General features: G+C 37.4%; 1 protein-coding gene across 3 annotated transcripts in view; it reads left to right on the top strand.

Moving 5' to 3' along the window:
* Positions 1 to 1,363: 1,363 nt before the first annotated feature.
* The window catches only part of ankhd1 (ankyrin repeat and KH domain containing 1), a 40,628-nt gene continuing 23,969 nt past the window's right edge, over positions 1,364 to 18,022 (top strand). For all 3 annotated transcript variants that reach the window (XM_063011742.1, XM_063011743.1, XM_063011741.1), the window contains exons 1-2: positions 1,364 to 1,796; positions 15,856 to 16,009. In XM_063011742.1, the coding sequence (XP_062867812.1) occupies positions 1,521 to 1,796; positions 15,856 to 16,009 (430 nt within the window). In that variant the 5' untranslated portion in view covers positions 1,364 to 1,520. The remainder of the gene's footprint in view (positions 1,797 to 15,855; positions 16,010 to 18,022) is intronic.

Raw genomic sequence — 18,022 nt, 5'->3', positions numbered from 1 at the left:
TATAAATAATTAATTATAAATAATTTAATAAACTGGTACTGTACACCGTTCCATCGTGCTACATCGTATTGTTTATTTGTCCCCTGTTTTTTGTTTACACCATTGGAAAAATATAGGCTACTAAAGGGCTTTCTTGCCAATAGCTTTTTAATTACTGAAGCAGTCTGTCATTGGTAGAGAGTAAACAACCGATGTGCCACTTTACCCCAGTGTTTTCTGCTAAACCCATTCAACAATGTGCTATCTGTCTTTTAAAAATAATACGAGGTTGTTAGTTGGTTACAGAGCAATCTTAACTATTTTTTTTAACAACTGCTCTGCCCCAAAATTAGGCCAGTTCTGCTGAACAACATGAATCTCACCACTGTCTTTGGGAGAGCTGTGTGGTGAAGAATCACTTTGGAAATCCCAGACTGCTTATACGTAGATATAATCGACTCATTATGTACTGCACCAATCCTAATGCTCGGTTTGATGCATGGTATAACACACAAACTCCACCATGCATGCAACAGAAAATTTACATTGTCACAGGTAAAGTTGGGTCTTATTAGACTTTATTGGTGTATTGGTAGCACTGTCACCTCCAGAAGGTCCTGGGTTTGATCCCCAGGATCTGTGTGGAGTTTGCATGTTCTCCCCGTGTCTGCGTGGATTTCCTCCGGGTGCTCCGGTTTCCCACAATCCAAAGACATGCAAGTGAGGTGAATTGGAGATACAAAATTGTCCATGACTGTGTTTGATATAACCTTGTGAACTGATGAACCTTGTGTAATGAGTGACTACCGTTCCTGTCATGAATGTAACCGAAGTGTTAAAATCCTAACTAACAAAATTCATTTTTATATAAAATAATGCTTGTCCATTAGGATTTTTAATGAAAATTTTTACTTTCATTTAGCATGCCATCAGTTGCAGAAACATTATCCATGGGGGTACAGGGTCTCTAGGTTTGTACTAAACTAAAGAAATTGTCCACATCAATAAAACTAAGGAACTGTAGCTAAACCAATTTAAATACATATATAGAATGACATAGTATGTTATGTTCATTGTAAATTTAACTATGTACAGTCATGAGACTTGTTATCCCTACAGCACAACACTTCTCCAATATAGACAGAAATAGGCGTGTACAGGGGGCGGGAATGCGTGACACTATCCAATCCTTTCCTCAATATCAAGCTTCCTGTCGTGCACATCTTAATGCCGTGTTGTAAACCAACCTTAACATTGCGTGCTTTCTATTGAAGAGCATGAGCTTTGGCCAATCGGAGCGGAGAATGACGAAATTCTAGCCAATAGCCCTGTGAGTTGGCGAACAGAGGCGGGTCTCTACGGAAATAGAACGCAGTGGGGGTAGGTTGTTAGAAAGTTAATGGCTTGGGGGAGAGAGAATCTCTTCAGGAGAGTTTAAGGCTTTTTCTCAACTAAAACGGAACCATTTTGTAACAATAAAAGCCCAAAGTAAGCGAGAGGGCTGCGTTCGCTTCATAAACACATTGATTATTGGGGAAATTATGCAGGATGCAGTAGCCGGGACGGCAATGCTGACGGACGGTTTCGAGGACGAGCTCGAGTCGGTGAGTCCGCGCTCCCCGGCGCTGGGCATGGGTGTCGCAGCTACACCAGCAGCCGGACTCGGAGGCCTCGGCCTTGGGGTCGGCGCAAAGAAAGTACGCTTGTTCGGCGAGCCCGGCGGGCCTGCCGCAGACAGACTCGACTTCAAACTGACCGCAGCCGCAGTGCTTTCGTCCGGGCCAGGATCCGGCAGCGACGAAGATGAAGTATCTGAGGTAAGCTAATGTTAGTTAGCCAACTATGCTAACCAGTGATGGGCATTCCGGCTCTTTTCGGTGAGTCATATTAACTGACTCAACACTCCTCAATGAGTCGAATATTTCGGCTCCCAAAGGACTCGTCTGTGCTTATTTTTTTCAAACTCGGCCAAAAGTTAGATATTTCTTTTTTTTGTCCGTCAGTAACATGCACTGTTAAACAAAATCTCAAACTAATAGGTAATAACGAACTGTAATTGTTATAAAACTGTTCAAATAGCCAATAAAAAGTAGGACTAGAGTGGGAAAGTTTTATACACATCTACAGGGGTTAAAGTATTGACGTGACTGACCCTTCAACTTTAAGTGATTTGACACTTTACTTTTTTGTTAAAGTTCTATTACTTTCTACAACTATTATACTGATTTCTATTACTGTTTTATTTCTAGTACAACGTAACTGTCAATGTCAAATACTTACATTTCTGATAGTGTCAATGCATTATGTTTTGAAAGGGGAACTCATATTAATAAATGTTTGCATCACAGACATTATCATATTTTTATATTTTCATCAGTGATTTATTCTGGTCATGGTTGCGGTAGGTCCGGTTTCACCACCAAACACTGGGCGGCAAGGCAGGAATACCCTGGATGTGGCTGAGATTTGAACTCGGCTCCTACCATTGGTGGGCTAGTCTAATAGACTGCAATTAAATAATTCAGCATAAAGGGTTAATAGGAGACTCTTATGCCATTAGTTAGTGCTGATGTAAGTCACTATAGAGGCCTATGCTGTAGGTAGGTATAAGGTAGATCAATTTTACAGCAATACCTTTAAACAAATTTGTCATAACTTATTAATCACACATCTTTAGGCAATACTTTAATTTAGAAAACATAAACATTATCCAATATAAAAATTTGCCATTTATAACCTAAATTTAAAATGCTTGAGTGACAAACTTCAGAGTACGCTAATAATAATGATGCATATACACTTTATGATAAAAAAAAAAAAACAGGCATAAAATCAATATAAATATTAACCTAAATCCTATTAAAGACATACACAAATGTTGCTTAACATTAAAATGCTATATAGAAATTCCAGAAAACAAGGATACTACTGCACAGGTGGTTTAATTGTATTTATAAACTCTTTTTTTTTTTTTTTTTTTCTTTGCCAGTGATTGAAATGATTGATTATGGGCCTGGACATTGCTTTCATTTCAGATAACTGTAATTAGATAATGACTTCATTGCAGTTGTTTTTTTACAATCGTATTTTTTTATGCGCTGGCAAACATTTTTTTTTTAAGATGCTTATACTGTATACTACTTTCAACATTGGTTAATAACTTAACGATGACATTTGGTGGAGTTTCTATAAAACTGTAGTTGTCACATTTTTCAGCTGTATCTCAGTGTTCCCCAACAGTGGCCAGAAGCTGCTGATTATGGGCTGCTCAGCTGCACTAATGTACAGGAATAATAGGCCTACAGTGTAGTAGTGCCGGCCACACCTTGATGCATTAGATGCCATGAATGGGTCAATGGCTGGGAACCCCTGCAATATGCAAACCCTTTTTGTATGTTAAATTTAGTTACGTGTTTTAGGTTGACTATATTAATATTTCATGTTTTTACAGCACTATGCAATTTTATAAATATATGCAGTATGTGTATATAATATATACAACACAAATGTAGTTATGTGAAAGAAATAAGGAATACAAGAAAGACAATTGCATCGTAAATCACAATTCTTTGTTGGACAGCAGTCGTCATAATTGTGTCTGGTTTAATTTCAATGTTTTTGAAAGAGCAACTCCGTACAGCGAATCGACTCCTAATGTTTACCTAAAACATGTAGATTCAAAGAATCGATTCGTTTCTGAACGACACCTCACTAATGCTAACTGCTAGCCTTAATTCTGCTAGCTTAGCTAAGGCTAACGTTACTAAACCAGGGTGAGGGCAGTGTAGGGAGAGTCTTAAGCTCTGAAATCCCTTCGTCGCCTCAGTTATACAAACATTACATTAAACTAACTGCTGACATATCACTTTATTATAATTACTTTAGCGCTGTATGTTGTTGTTATTAAAATTTTTTACGCCAATTTGAGCAACCCACGTTGCGAGTTGCGTTACAATTTGTGCTAACCAGTTAGCTAGCATACGACGAAGGCTGTGATCAGGGCCTGCTGCTTAGCTCAGCGCGGACATCGCCATAGCCTGCTGCTTATCTTTTCCTTACTACCGTGCTTCACATGCACAAGTTTAGTAGTTTCAAACATCAAACACACATTTCTGATCACTTCAACCGTATTAGATTTGTCTGATCTAGTGTTACGTGGGGTCAATGCCATGACGTGCACGTTGGTGTCCAGTTACACTTTTCTTTAGTTAAAATAACTTTATAAATGTATGACATTCTTCATAATATGTTTCATTTAAAATATTTTACTTGCAATCACATTTTTAGTGCATCGACATAAAGGCCTTTTTGCATACTTAAAACCAAAATAATGTCAGGTGTGACAGTTCATATTTGGAGATTAAAGCTGTTTCTAAAAGGTAAAATATTTGTATGTGAAATAATTATTTGTGATTGTAATTTTAAAGTCTTATAACGTCCCAGAAGTATTCAGTCACTTTGAAACTTTATTTTAAATGTCATGTGGCAGAACTGACTAAAATAACTTCTTTTGGCATGTTTCTAAGAAAAGTGTGGGTAGGGTTTCATGTTGAAAAGCAAACTGACATTTGTGCTGCATAAACACGACCATCTACTGTAAATATATATAAAAAAAAGTCATGGTTAGGCTGGTTTAGAGTACTGTGTCTGGTAATGGTCCTTAATCACAAATAAATAAATCATAATTATTTTTCAGGTGCAATTTACTGTTGGTTTCAGTAAATAATCAGTGTTTGGAATATTCAGTCTACAAAGTTTCGTGCCAAGTGTGGCCCTGCCACAGATGCTCATGCTTAATAAATCTTTTATTAGCAAGATAAAAAGCCAATTCTGATTATTAAAATACACCCAGTTTACATTGTAACAACAGTTTTGTTCTTGCACAAGTTTAATGTGGTGACAAGAAACAAACTCCATGTTGTAAGTCACCTACATATAACTTTGTCAACATTTACTCAACATTACTGCAGTGGTTGGGTTTAATCATGTTTGCAGGATCTAATTTGCCACCAGAGTTTTAAAATGAACATAATCTTCCTCCAGAACTGGGTGACTATGTAGAATCTAAGTGTGGACTTTGTGTTCATGCATTTGTACTACAGATGACAGTTGGTCATTTAGGTGATCCTAATGCTTAATAACTTGGTCGCATGGCTTAACATATAGATTTCTTCACTGCGTGCATGAGCATGTGGTAACGGTACTTTTCATTACTGTTTATTTGACCAAATAGTAAAAATATAGGAGAAGGGTTTTTTAAGATCTCATTAAATTAATTGTGACTAACTGTAATTACTAGTGATTTAAAAACTAATAAACTAGAAACTGATTTAAAAACAGTGAGCTAAAAGACGTCCTTTTTATGTTCATTAATATTTGTTTCTTTTTAATCATTTAACATGTAAATATTAAATGTAATAGTATGCTGTTTCCAAAAGTGGAAATTTGTCATTCAGTTATTTTGGCATGTGTCTTACTTCCCACACTGTTTTCAACCTTAATTCAAAGCAATTATTTTTGCTCAGCTGCCTTGTTGGTACAGTGGCCATAAGGCATGGATAAACATTTACATTTTCAGCATTTAGCAGACGCTTTTATCCTGGTAGTGGTGGGGCTCGAACCGGCAACCTTCAGATTACTAGTCCAGTACCTATAAACAGTATCAGTTGCTTAAAACCACCTGCTTTTTGAGTCTTTCCTGTTACCCGGCCACCAGTCTGGGAGAGCGAGAGCGGGCAAGTGCTTCCTCTGAGACATGTGCAGTCATCCAGCCACATCTTTACAAGGCACAGCTCATACATGTTATTGAGCAAATCATCAGCCCTAAAAAGGGGTGCTTTCTGCCCACTTCCAATTGCATACATTTCCAGACATTTGGTGCCACCTAATTGACAGAAGAGACTGGAATGCTGCTCTCACTCAGTGGTCAATGGTCAAGCGGCTCCACCCCAGAACGTGAACAGCTGTAACACAACCTGGGCTTAAACTCACTAGAGTTTATTCAGGTGCATAAGAAAAATAATATTAATTAATTACATCCTTTCATATTTTATTTACCCTTTTTCTCAACCTTAAGCTGCCATTGAGTAAAAATGCAGAGCTGTTTTATGTCACAAAACCAAACAAACCAAATATTCTGTATGTAGTGAGTTAGTGCTAAACAATTTAATACAAATTGTGATTGTGATTTTTGAAAGTCAGAATTATATACAGAATTAAAACTTTTTGTAATAAGTTTATTTGATATATTGTAATTGTTTCTGGTAGTTTTAAAGACGCTGGACTATTTCATTACAAGTGCTACAACGCATTACTGACTATGTTAATTTGCCTCTGGCATATTGAAATGTCATTTTGCATACTTTATTCGTTTACTTTCAGAAAAAGGTTACAGGTAGGGTTTTCCTCTAATGACATTCAAGCAGATCGTTTTTTTAACAGTGTTGCACAGTGGAATGAAGCATAACAATTCCTGTGTCCGCTAAACTTCTCTATGTCCTTTGTGGTCATATGAGGGTTTTACTTTGCCTTTGTGGGAAGCGTACAGGGAGGTAGGTCTACATTGTGTTTTGTGTCATTATTTTGGAAAACATTGCTTTAATTTGCAGTGGTAGCTTAGTGGTACTGCCAGGAACAAGGCTTTTTCAATTACTTCTGTTGTATTCAGTGACACTTGTTTGTCACTTTGGATAAAAGCATCTGCTAAATGTCGTAAATTTAATTAGCTTTATTCTCAGGTAGTCAGTCGGATGATTAGAAAAGTCCATGGTTGCAGTGTTAATGTAAGTTTTGAAGAGTTTGCTGAGTCATAAGTTGTCAACTCCCAAGGACAGTTTTTGACCTTCTTTGGTGAGTCTTATTTGGTTAATTAGGGCCCAACGACTTAAATTATACAATAAAAAAAAAAAAGCAAAGTAGTTTGATGTGGAGGTGGTTTTTGATGCAGAGGTGGTTAACTTAATTTCTTTTTAAAAGAAACCTATTATTACACCAATTCTGTTTAAGCATTTAACCAGTCAGCTGAGTTATTACTAACCCATCTGTAGGTTATAGGTTAATGCTGCCTTAGTGCTCGGGTGTGAATTGTGTAGTGGAATGAAGTGGATGAGCAGCACCTTTCCTAACGGCACACTCATCCCACCAGTAGGTTGTTAAACTGGTTTATGGTTTGATGTTTAATCAAAGCAGTTTTTTCTGTTGCTTGGCTGATATAGCCCCCAACTTAATTAACCTCAGAGAAATGCAGTTAGAATGTTTAAGTCTTTACTTTAAGTTGTTATGTCTACAGTCTGGTCCAGGAGTCAAATACTAAGCAATTGTAGCAATGTGGGCTATTGCACTAAATTACAGTTTAATACACAAAAAGGCAGAGATCAGAGAAGAATGACTAGACTGGTTTGAGAATATGTTGGAACGCACAACACCTTGAGGACCTTGAGGCTACAACACCAGAAAAGCGTGTCATGTTCCACTTCTTTTCACCAAATACCTGACACAAGACAGTTGGTCAGTGAACAACCAGTTTTTAATAGGAATGCACTAAAACTGTTTTCCCCTTTTTGATCTTGATACCTAATCGTTAGTTCCAAGTCAAAACATTGTACCAATGCAGATGCCAACTCTGTTTAATTTTTAACTTACCACTTGTGTTGTGGTAAATATACTAAGCTTCAAAAATGACTTGATTTGATGAATTTAAATAAAGCTGGTAAGCCTAAGATTTTACTGACAGTGTGTCTTTTTTTATTTATATAGTTTTTATAACAGTAAATAATTTTTGTTGCATTTAGATAGATAGATAGATACTTTATTTATCCTGAGGGAAATTGTTGAATTTTATTTGTATTCTTAAAAATAATGCTTGCAGATTAGTTTACATTAAATTACATTTACATTTTACATTTACATTTTTGGCATTTAGCAGATGCTTTTTCCAAAGCGACTAACAATACTGTGACAGCTTACTGAGGGTTAAGGGCCTTGCTCAAAGGCCCAACAGTGACAACCTGGCAGAGTTGAGGCTTGAACCAGTGACCTTTTCATTACTAGTCCAGAAACTTAACCGCTAGGCTACAACTGTCACACAAATTATTGACAGCTACAGGTAGAACTTTGTGTTTGTGAGCACTGATTGCATGTATGTGCTTAGATACTTGTATAAATAGGGGAACCAGTCATTTTGCTGCTTATGAAAAACAAATTTACTTAACATATGTATGTCATGTTTTGAGACAAATTAAAAGGATCTCTAATTGTTGTGCTCCTAGTGAGCAATAATGCCCAAACGACCTTCCATAAATGTGTTTTGAACAAACACTACCAATGGGACTTGTAAACTGAACTAGAACTCATTTAAGTAGTGAGTGTGTCTTGCTATGAGGATAGGTGGTCCCCTTATGCCAATCCTGTAAAACCGTTGAGACAGTAAAGCATATTTTCCTGCGATGCCCCATGTGAAATGAACTAAGGAAATGATTTATTTAGCAGACCAAATAAAAATACATTTTTGAAAAAGTTACACCGTAAAAACAATTATACAGAACATGGACTCTGGACAGGCATTTTCCAAAACAGAACTGATACATAATAGTGTAAGTACTATGAACTAAATGCATACACCCATGACTATAAGAGAAATTTGATTTCTCAGGGAACTTTGTGGCTGTTATGTAAGTTAAACCAAACACAGTGAGTGAACATGGATTTACCTGTGTAAACGTGTTGGGTGGAAATTTGGTTGCATTATTCCTTTTGACATACTGAGTAATAGATATCTTAGAAATTAAGACACTTTTTTCAGAGTAATAGAACGGTTTAATGTTATATTGTTACAACTCGGGAATAGAAACCAAAGTGCTCTATGTCAATATCACCATTCTTCATCAAGAAAAATATAAAACCCAAATATTATTATACACATTTAACTACAGTTACATAATATATAGTAGTTAATATAGTGATGTGTTCTGCATTTAGCACGGCTGTTATCTCGGTGGTAAAGGTTCTGGACTAGGCATTGAAAGTTGGCTGGTTAAAGCCACACCACTACCAAGTTGCAACTTTTTGGCCCATAAGTTGCCCTCGCTTGCTTGGGTTGTTTTCAGTCACAATTGTAAGTTCTTTTCAATGTAAGCGTTTCTTAAATTTCAGAAATGTAAATGTACATTTTATTATAATTTAATGGCTGTATTAGTTTATCATTTTATTTGTACAGCCTTAAAAGTAAAACTGAAGCAGACATGTTTTTTTCCTTGAGCCAAAACAACTCTAAGAACTCTAAAAATTGTATTTAAAGAACCTTACAATACATGCAGTAATGCTAACTGAGGGAAATTTTAAGGAAACTCTGCACCATCATTTACCGTCACACTGTAAGGTGATTGTCACTAATGTGTAAATTATTCATAGTTGAACTGTGAATAAATTGTTTCTAACTAGTCATCTGCTCAGTTCTTTGGATGGGTTGCAGTTATATCAATGTGGGAAAATTGTCACTTATTACCTAGTTAACATAAAAACTAATACACACAAGAACAGAGATTCCTGGGAGGCCGATGGCTAACATGTGCTTCTTAAACAGAATGGGGCAGCTAAATGTGCTGTAAAAAGAGCTTTAAATGCTCAGTTTTGTGCATGAGTTACAATTTGCTTATGACTGAGTAGTGTGACTGTCATACAGGGGAGAGGATTGTTGTCCTTCTTGGATTTTGGGTCATGTGTGTAAACTCAATCTTCCAGGAATGGGACATAACCTTAAACAGTTGAGCAGTTTACGTTCACATGAAACTTTTTACTTTTAAGTAAAAAGCAGAGGGCTCCAGAAGCCTTTTTATTCAGGCCTGTTGTTTGGCCAAAGATTTAGTTTTACGCAAAAAAAGGAAAGTTGATTAAAGTAGAGGTGGAACACTAACACACTGCTTGTTGGACTTAATTATTTGACAGTCGTGAATCAGATGTTTTACGTGTATTTGAGTAGACTCGAGGTAGATTTACATCTACGGCATTTAGCGACGTCCATATCCAAAGCAGCTTGCAGTTTTAGCTGTGCAAGTAATTGAAGCTTAAGGGCCTTGCTCAGGTGTTTTACAGTGGCAATTTAGTAGTAGTGGGGCTTGAACCAGTGACCTTCTGATTGCTAGTCCAGTACCTTAACTGTTGAGCCACTACTGCCGTACAAATAAAAAAATTAGGTGTAATAGCAGCATGTTTTTTTTTTTCCTCTTCTTTGCAGCAGAACTTTGGGTGTTGTGTTCCTGTGCTAAATGTGGGCCAAAAGCACATTATTCATTTATTAATAAATATGGATGTAAATTTTTTTAGAGATTTGTAGCTGTGCTCTCAATTGATAACAAGCGGCAGCTGTTGGAAATGAATCGAAATGACATTTTTAACTGACAGGATTAATCAAGCAATTTATTTTATCAGTTATTGCTCAACTGGTTAATCGTTAACATCCCTATTATTACATTATTAATAGGGCTTGCTCGATACCACTGTTTATGTCCGATACCGCACATTGAGTATCTGCCGATAACGATACCAATCCGATAGTTATTCCTCCTCTCAAACAACTAAGCAGTAATAATACATGTCTCAATGCACCATGGTTAAACTAGCTACCTAAATAACATCGCTCAGACCGTGAAACAAATATTCTAAAGGAATAAATACAGAACCTACAACATCACACTTTTATGCAAAACTCCTGTTTTTATTTTCACTTTTACACACAGAACATTTAGCAGCATTTTTGGCTTGTTTAACAAAAGTGTCTACAATTGGAATATGTGGATGTCAATCAAACGTGATGGACCAATTAGAATTTACGCAGAGTTGAGATTTTCTGTCACGTTTTTAGATGATTAAAAACCAAACCGCTCTTATTACAAAACCCTGCTGGATTTTGAAGAGGAAAACGGGAAACGGTGTAGTTTGTTTTATTTTATAACACTAATGGATTAATCGTTGAGGATGTGAGAGATCTCAAAGCCGGGACAAAATAGGTTTTTTTTTTTTTTTTTTTTTATCTCAGGTGATCGATTTATCATGTATAAAGTGATTTTTTAATGTGTTTAAACAGTGTTTTTAGATGTGGCAGAGGGAGATGATTTTTTTAAATGCTAAAAGTTTAAGTAGATCAGTGTGTGTTAATTTCTAAATGGCTGTTGCGGACGAGTTGTAGACCAGTAGCACATGTTAATGATGCCATCAAGAGCATAAACAGCACTCTGTTGGAACGTATCTTCGTGTGTTATTTGCTTTACACAAAAACAATGGCCTTATTTACATTGTGTTATTTAAATTAAGCAACAGTATCGGATCGGATTACATGTTTTTTTCCTTCCGATATCCGATTCAGTGATTTGGGCCAATATCAGACTGATACCGATACCGAGCATTGGATCGGTGCCAGCCCTAGTTATTAATATCAGTTATTTAAAAAAGTAATGTCAGTGAGATGCAAGTCTGCATATACAGTTTTTGCATGACTTTGTTGCATACATGTGTCCAGCATACTTCATGCTTAAAAAGTAAAATAGCAATTTTTCTCCTCACTCAGTCTCTCCTATACACTCATTCTGTCTTTCACTTGTGCACCTTTCTGTACTCTTGTGGCTGCCTTCTGTTATTGTCCTGCACTTTGCTAAGTACATATTCCGAGAAGCATCAGTTACAGAGCATTCATAGCTGCAGCATATCCAGCTGCTTCTACACGCTTTTAATTATTCTCCCTGCAGATGGAGTTTTACTGACCACACCCATCCTTTCCTCATCACCTCCTAACTCATCACTTTTTGGATCAGCTCCTAACTTTTGGTGTTTCCTTGAACCGTCTTTATTATTTTGTTATGCTGCAGTGTTACTGCATTCCAAATGCTAGTTTTATATACCCATTCATATTCATATTTATATATTGTTTGAAAGTATGTGGATACCAGAACGTGGGCTTGTTTCATTTAATTCCAAAACCATAAAGTCACCGTAAACACTTAAAATTAAAAAAAAATTATGAGGTGTGTTCACATACTTTTAGTCATATAGTGTATCTATCAGACCTATAACTATTAATAGTTCCATTTCTCTGAGCGTGTTGCATATTGGAACTATAGCAGCTGTTGTGGAACTTGCAGCATGGGCAAAAATAGTGTATTCTAGAGCGGCTGCAAGTTACTTTAACTTAATTTAACTCTCATCCATACGTCACTCACTGATTACATTTACATGCATGTCATCTGATCACAGTCTTTGTAAAAGTGTGTGTAAATGGCATACTCCTGTCTAAAAGTTGAGTACGTTTATTGTTAAATTTGGCGCGTAATGCAGGTGCAAGTCAATTTTTTGCCTGCCGTTTCAGATTGCATTTCAAGCCAAACTGAATATTAAACTAACTTTACCTCAGGTTTTATTTAAAGCCCAGTTTTCATTTGCTTTACAATACAATACAGTATGTATCCACATTCACAACTATCCATATAAACTATACCAGATGTGCTATTGTACTTTTTTAAATGCACAAGTGTACCTGTGAAAGTGGAAGTTTGGCTGAAATTACGGCTGAGATTGCATTGTTCACCTGACGCCGACAGCAAATACGCCACTGTAACTTTAAATCTTAGCAGTAGCAACACTGCATTCTTAACCCTGTTTTGATCAAATCTATTGCAGGTGGGTTTTTAAATATGTTGCTTGTACTGTACAGTGAGGGTTTTGTTCAGCCAGTTAACAGTCTGCACGTTGTTTCACCCTACCCATACTTCCCGCATGGGTATGGTTGGTCCCTGGCCAAGGACGGTAACCAAATTTAACACAGGTACTTTGGTATAATACACGTCACTTGGCAATGGAAACAACACAAAATGTTATATCACTGATCAAACAGTATACCTGTGCTAATAATAATACACCATTTCACATAGGCTACAGTTAACATCAAAAGTTTAGTTAAGGACACGCATGCCATGTCAGACTTTAACAGTTTATTTTTTTGTGATTAAGACACTCCCTGAAAAAATCTTCGAGAAATTATGTTTATTCTGGAAATAAATAAAGTCTACAAGGTCTAAAATAAACATACAGCAACTTAAATTATTAATTTTGGGAGTGCAGAAAGTTATATAATGTTTTACTTTGTAGCTTGGGGCTTCTTTTCTGCACGGCAGATTTTAAGCACATGGTAAGGCACGTAAGCTTGACTGTGGATGTCTCCTATGTTTAAGCAGCTTCTTATTTATGTCAGATGTGTTTTTTGGTGGTTGTTAGATGTCAGTTTACCATCCTGACACATTTCCTGTCAGTAACTGGCATGTTCCTGACATTGCTGCCTGAGCTCACATATGTCTGTATAGATGATAATGCTCAGAAATGGCTATGATTTGATTTCTGAGATCTAAACTAAAAGATTAAAGATTTTACATTTGTATCATTATGCATTTTTGGACAGTGTGTTTCAATTAGGGCGGCACGGTGGCTCGGTGGGTAGCACCGTCGCCTCACAGCAAGAGGGTCATGGGTTCGATCCCCAGGCGGGGCGGTCCGGGTCCTTTCTGTGTGGAGTTTGCATGTTCTCCCCGTGTCTGCGTGGATTTCGTCCGGGAGCTCCGGTTTTCTCCCACAGTCCAAAAACATACAGTCAGGTTAATTGGAGACACTGAATTGCCCTATAGGTGAATGGATGTGTGTATGTGTGTCTGCCCTGCGGAGGCCTGACTCCCCAGCCATGGTGTTACTGTGCGCCTTGTGACCATTGAAAAGCTGGGATAGGCTCCAGCAACAACCCCCCGCCCAACCTTAACTGGATAAGCGCTATTGGTCTGTCAGCACAGTTTGCATGTAGATGTAAATACTTTTTATGTTTTACCACTGCTTTATCCTGGTCAGGCTTGTGGCGGGTCCTGTTTCCTCAGAATCACTGGGCACAATGCAGTAACACACCCTGGGCAGGATGCCAATCCACCGAGCAGCCACCCACCTTCTTAACACCAGACATAGCCAATCATGTCTGTATGTAGAGGCCCAACTGGCTGATACCACTGCTGAGTATTAGAGCCCTCATTGACATTTCCAACAACCCCCAAAAACAGAAAAAGGCATGCATTCTCAAGTTGTAAATTAGATTGTATTCCGTTTCATTTTATTGAAGTTTTATTGTATTCTGGTGTTGCTGCGCTGCTCAGTGGTGTGTAGACATCGACAGTAATAACATGTATAAAACTGTGCTTTGAGTCTGAGCCATACTTCTTCCTGATAAGTACACAGATTCTGTTTGGGTCAGTGGTGCACACACACTTTCACGTTGGCTGCACTGCTGCTATGCTGCGCTTTCTCCAGAGTGCATGGCTCAGTGTTAATCTACGTGTGTACAGTACATTCTGCCCTGCATGGGTGGAGTAGCAGGTATGTGGAGGTCAAGGACATGGAGAGGGAAGTGGATGTATAACAGCTGATCAGCTCATCTTGTTGCTTACAGTAATTCCACTAAAGCTCAGGGCCTAAATACTGTAACACCTCCAGGAAGCATTGCTGTAGGTAGTTGACTGCACGTCTTGTGTGTTAATAGTGTTTAATTTCTTATTTTGTCTCTTATTAGAATATAATAAATAATAAATAACACTTAATGGCGAGACATATTTGGTCACCTAACACTGAATTTCTAAAACACTTGGGCATTATTATGTAAGTTGATCTCATCCTTTTGTGACTGACAGCCTTTTTTCTTCTGGGAAGGCTTTTCACAAATTTAACACGTCCCTTTGGACACAGATTCAAACCTCTGTTGAACGCCAATGTCTGGGCTTCAATAGATGTTCCAATTCATCCCAAAGTTGGGTCAGTTGGGTTAAGGCGTAGGAATGTACACATTAATCCAGTGTTGTCAAAATATGTCTATATACCTGACTTTGTGCACAGGGGCACAGTAATGCTGGAACAGGAAAGAACCTGCAGCAGACTCCTGCAGCAGAGTATATGATTGCATCACAAAGCTTCATGTAAACAAGCTTTATTGATAACTGCACAAAGTAGCAAACATGTCAGTACTGTAGATCAGTAAGAGAAACAAACACAGTGAGAACTAGTTAAGCATTCAGAATGTTTATTTGAGTCATCCATGAACAGTTCATAACAAGTGCTATAGATGCAGTTAATAGAAGCATTGTTATATTAAAGTTTTGCTTTCATACTGGTGCAGGATGCATCCACATCAAGTATCCACATCATTTTAGTAAAAGAAAATAACGTAACACAGATCCACATGTGCAGAGATTAACATGCAAACTCCACAGTGATGCTAAAGCTTCGGTTTGTGATTTAATACTCAGTATTTTTGTTGTTAATTATTTAAATTAAAATTTGAATGATTAGAATTGCAGTTCTCTGTGTATGAATATGTAAACAATCAGCTGCTGCACACACAGTAAACTGATGAGGGTGAGTTACGACTCAGAAAGTCTGAACTTTCTTTAGCACGTGTGTAGAGATCACAAAGCTTTCTAATCAAGTGTCAGATGTTAAAAATGCATTTTAATGACCCTTTTTAAACCAACAGCATTATTGGAACACTGAGTTTTTTGTTGGTGATCAATTAACTGATTACTAGTTAACATCATTAACAGTGTTAACTTAAGAGGATGTTGAATTGTATGTTAATTGTTACCCTGTTTTATGTTATGTGGACTGGAAAACAAGGAGGAACGCCACGCAAAACCTTTTGGAAATGTTTTACTGTGAGCAGTACTTTTAATCAGGTTCCCTAACGGTTCTCTAACTTTAAACCTTTCATCAGTCCACTTTTAAAAGTCTGATTACCTCCCATCCCAATATTCCTCCAGCTGTATAAAGGGCCAAAGCATTAAAACTGTGTGTTCTCATGTCCTGCAGGTGGAGTCATTCATCTTGGACCAGGAGGATCTAGATAACCCTGTGTTAAAGACAGCATCAGAGCTACTCCTATCCAGTGCTGCAGACGGAGCTGATCTCAGAACAGTAGATCCAGAAACACAAGCACGGTTAGAGGCTTTACTTGAAGCAGCAGGTATGTCTTGCTTGGAGTTTTTCTAGCTCGCCTCTGATTTCTTTTTAGAACAGCTGTGTGTGTGACTGTTTTAACCCATCTGCATGCTGTTACTTACCCGTCTGTCAGTTTTCCCTCTTCAAAAATTTCCAAATAAAAACTGTATTATCATGTAGTATTTATGTGCAAGAGAAAATTTCATGTGGTTCAAAGTTGACTATAAAATTTAAACAGTCATCTGATTTTCATATTTATTTGCCTTATCTTTGAAAAAATCTAATCCTAGCAGTACTGTAAGTAAAGTGTATGACCGACAGAACCAGTAACAGGGAGCTGTTAGAAGGCCTCTGGTTGAAATAGTCTGCTTTGTTTACTGTGTACATATGCAGCGAAGCCACTGCTTCCTTTTCCAGTAAACACACTGTGCCTGTATTAAAACAGGACTTTAGTATTCTGGTCATTTTTGGCTTCCTTGGAATCACTGGGCATACATTTTATATATCGAGGATCTAATACAGTTTAGATATAATTCTAAGCAGAGATCTGGGCTATCTGAGTTTGTATGTGTGATCCTATGCTTTTAAACTTTGTACTGGCACCCAATACAAGGGAAAACTTAAGCACCTTTCCTGAATTAGGCGACAACTAAAAAGTAATGTTTAAAATTGCATAGTTCAAGCTAGGCATCCTGTATGGATGGGGCTTCCATTTTGTTTGTTTTTGTTGTTTTTGTTGTTTTCGTTCTCTGGCCTCATTCTGTGGACTGCTATAGTTGGCTTGAAGTGGAATCATAAGGGAGATTAGTAGGAACAGTAGAATTCTGTACAGCAACACTAACTCCCATCATGACTCAGCAGTGACCTTAGGTAAACTCGCTGTATGTGACTAAAGGTGGATGCTAACACATGGTCCTCTGTGGCTACGTCCCTGTCTGGGCAGAATTTAAGCACGCGTCTCTGTATGTGGTTGTTTTTTGTTTAGTTCATGCCAGTCTGTGATTGTTTTGCCTTCATTGAAACTTCGTACATGGATGTCTTTTTTACTCTAGGGTTCAGTGGTGGTAATCAGTTACTGAATTTTATCCAGACAAGTTTTCTAGCTGACAGACCACACCATTACCCATGCCATAACTTAGACATGGTAACTGTAAGCACTGTTGCTATTTTTATACCTTTCTGTACACACTTTTATGATTTATAGTGCTGACCGTGATGGTTTGGAAATTGTATTTAGATTGCTGTCAGATTGTCTTTGTATTTATAGCCGTAATGCATCCAAAGAGTGGCTAACACTTATAGGCACTTGCACTAATCATTCTAGGAAAAACATTAATAGCAGGATTTGTTAACAGAGTTCAGAGGTTCTGTCCTGTTTGATTATTATTATGAGACCTAGAACTGTAGAGTTCAAGTTGATAAAGCCCTCACTACGTTTTTAGAAAACGGCATTCAAGTAGACACTTAAAATGATCTGTTCAGACCAGTGAAGAGTGGTGAGTGAAAGGGACAAATGTGCACAACTGATTTGATCACATGATAGCAGTAGTCTGAAGGTTTGTTAGCTTATTAACTGAATGGTGATTGCTGATTTCCTTGGTTCTGGGAATAAATGTTCCCAGTTCCAGAAAGACACTTTTTATAAAATGCAATAAAAACAAGAATATTTATATTATTAATAACTTTACATCTGATAGAAAATATATTCATGTTTTTGAACCGAGATTGTTTGTCTATCGTTGGTAAAAGTCACTTGGACATAGTATTTAAAATAGTAGTCACACAAATGGTCGTGTGCTAATTTCTACTAGTGCCACCCAGAAATACAAACTTCAAAACTGGAATGCATTCAGTTCATCGCAGGGCACACTTTCTGATGGTTGATAATATTTGGTGATGAACCCCTGATGAGAGTGCATTGAAAGAATAATGAGAATGAGAATAATGCATTGGCAAGCTGTACACACTTATTTATCTTCTATCCAGTTAAAACCAGTTTTACTGCATAAACAGGGACTTGGTGCAGGAGATGTACCAT

The sequence above is a fragment of the Trichomycterus rosablanca genome, chromosome 16 (assembly GCF_030014385.1).
Source record: "Trichomycterus rosablanca isolate fTriRos1 chromosome 16, fTriRos1.hap1, whole genome shotgun sequence".
Classification (NCBI taxonomy): Eukaryota; Metazoa; Chordata; class Actinopteri; order Siluriformes; family Trichomycteridae; genus Trichomycterus; species Trichomycterus rosablanca.
This window is presented reverse-complemented; position numbering and strand designations above follow the sequence as displayed.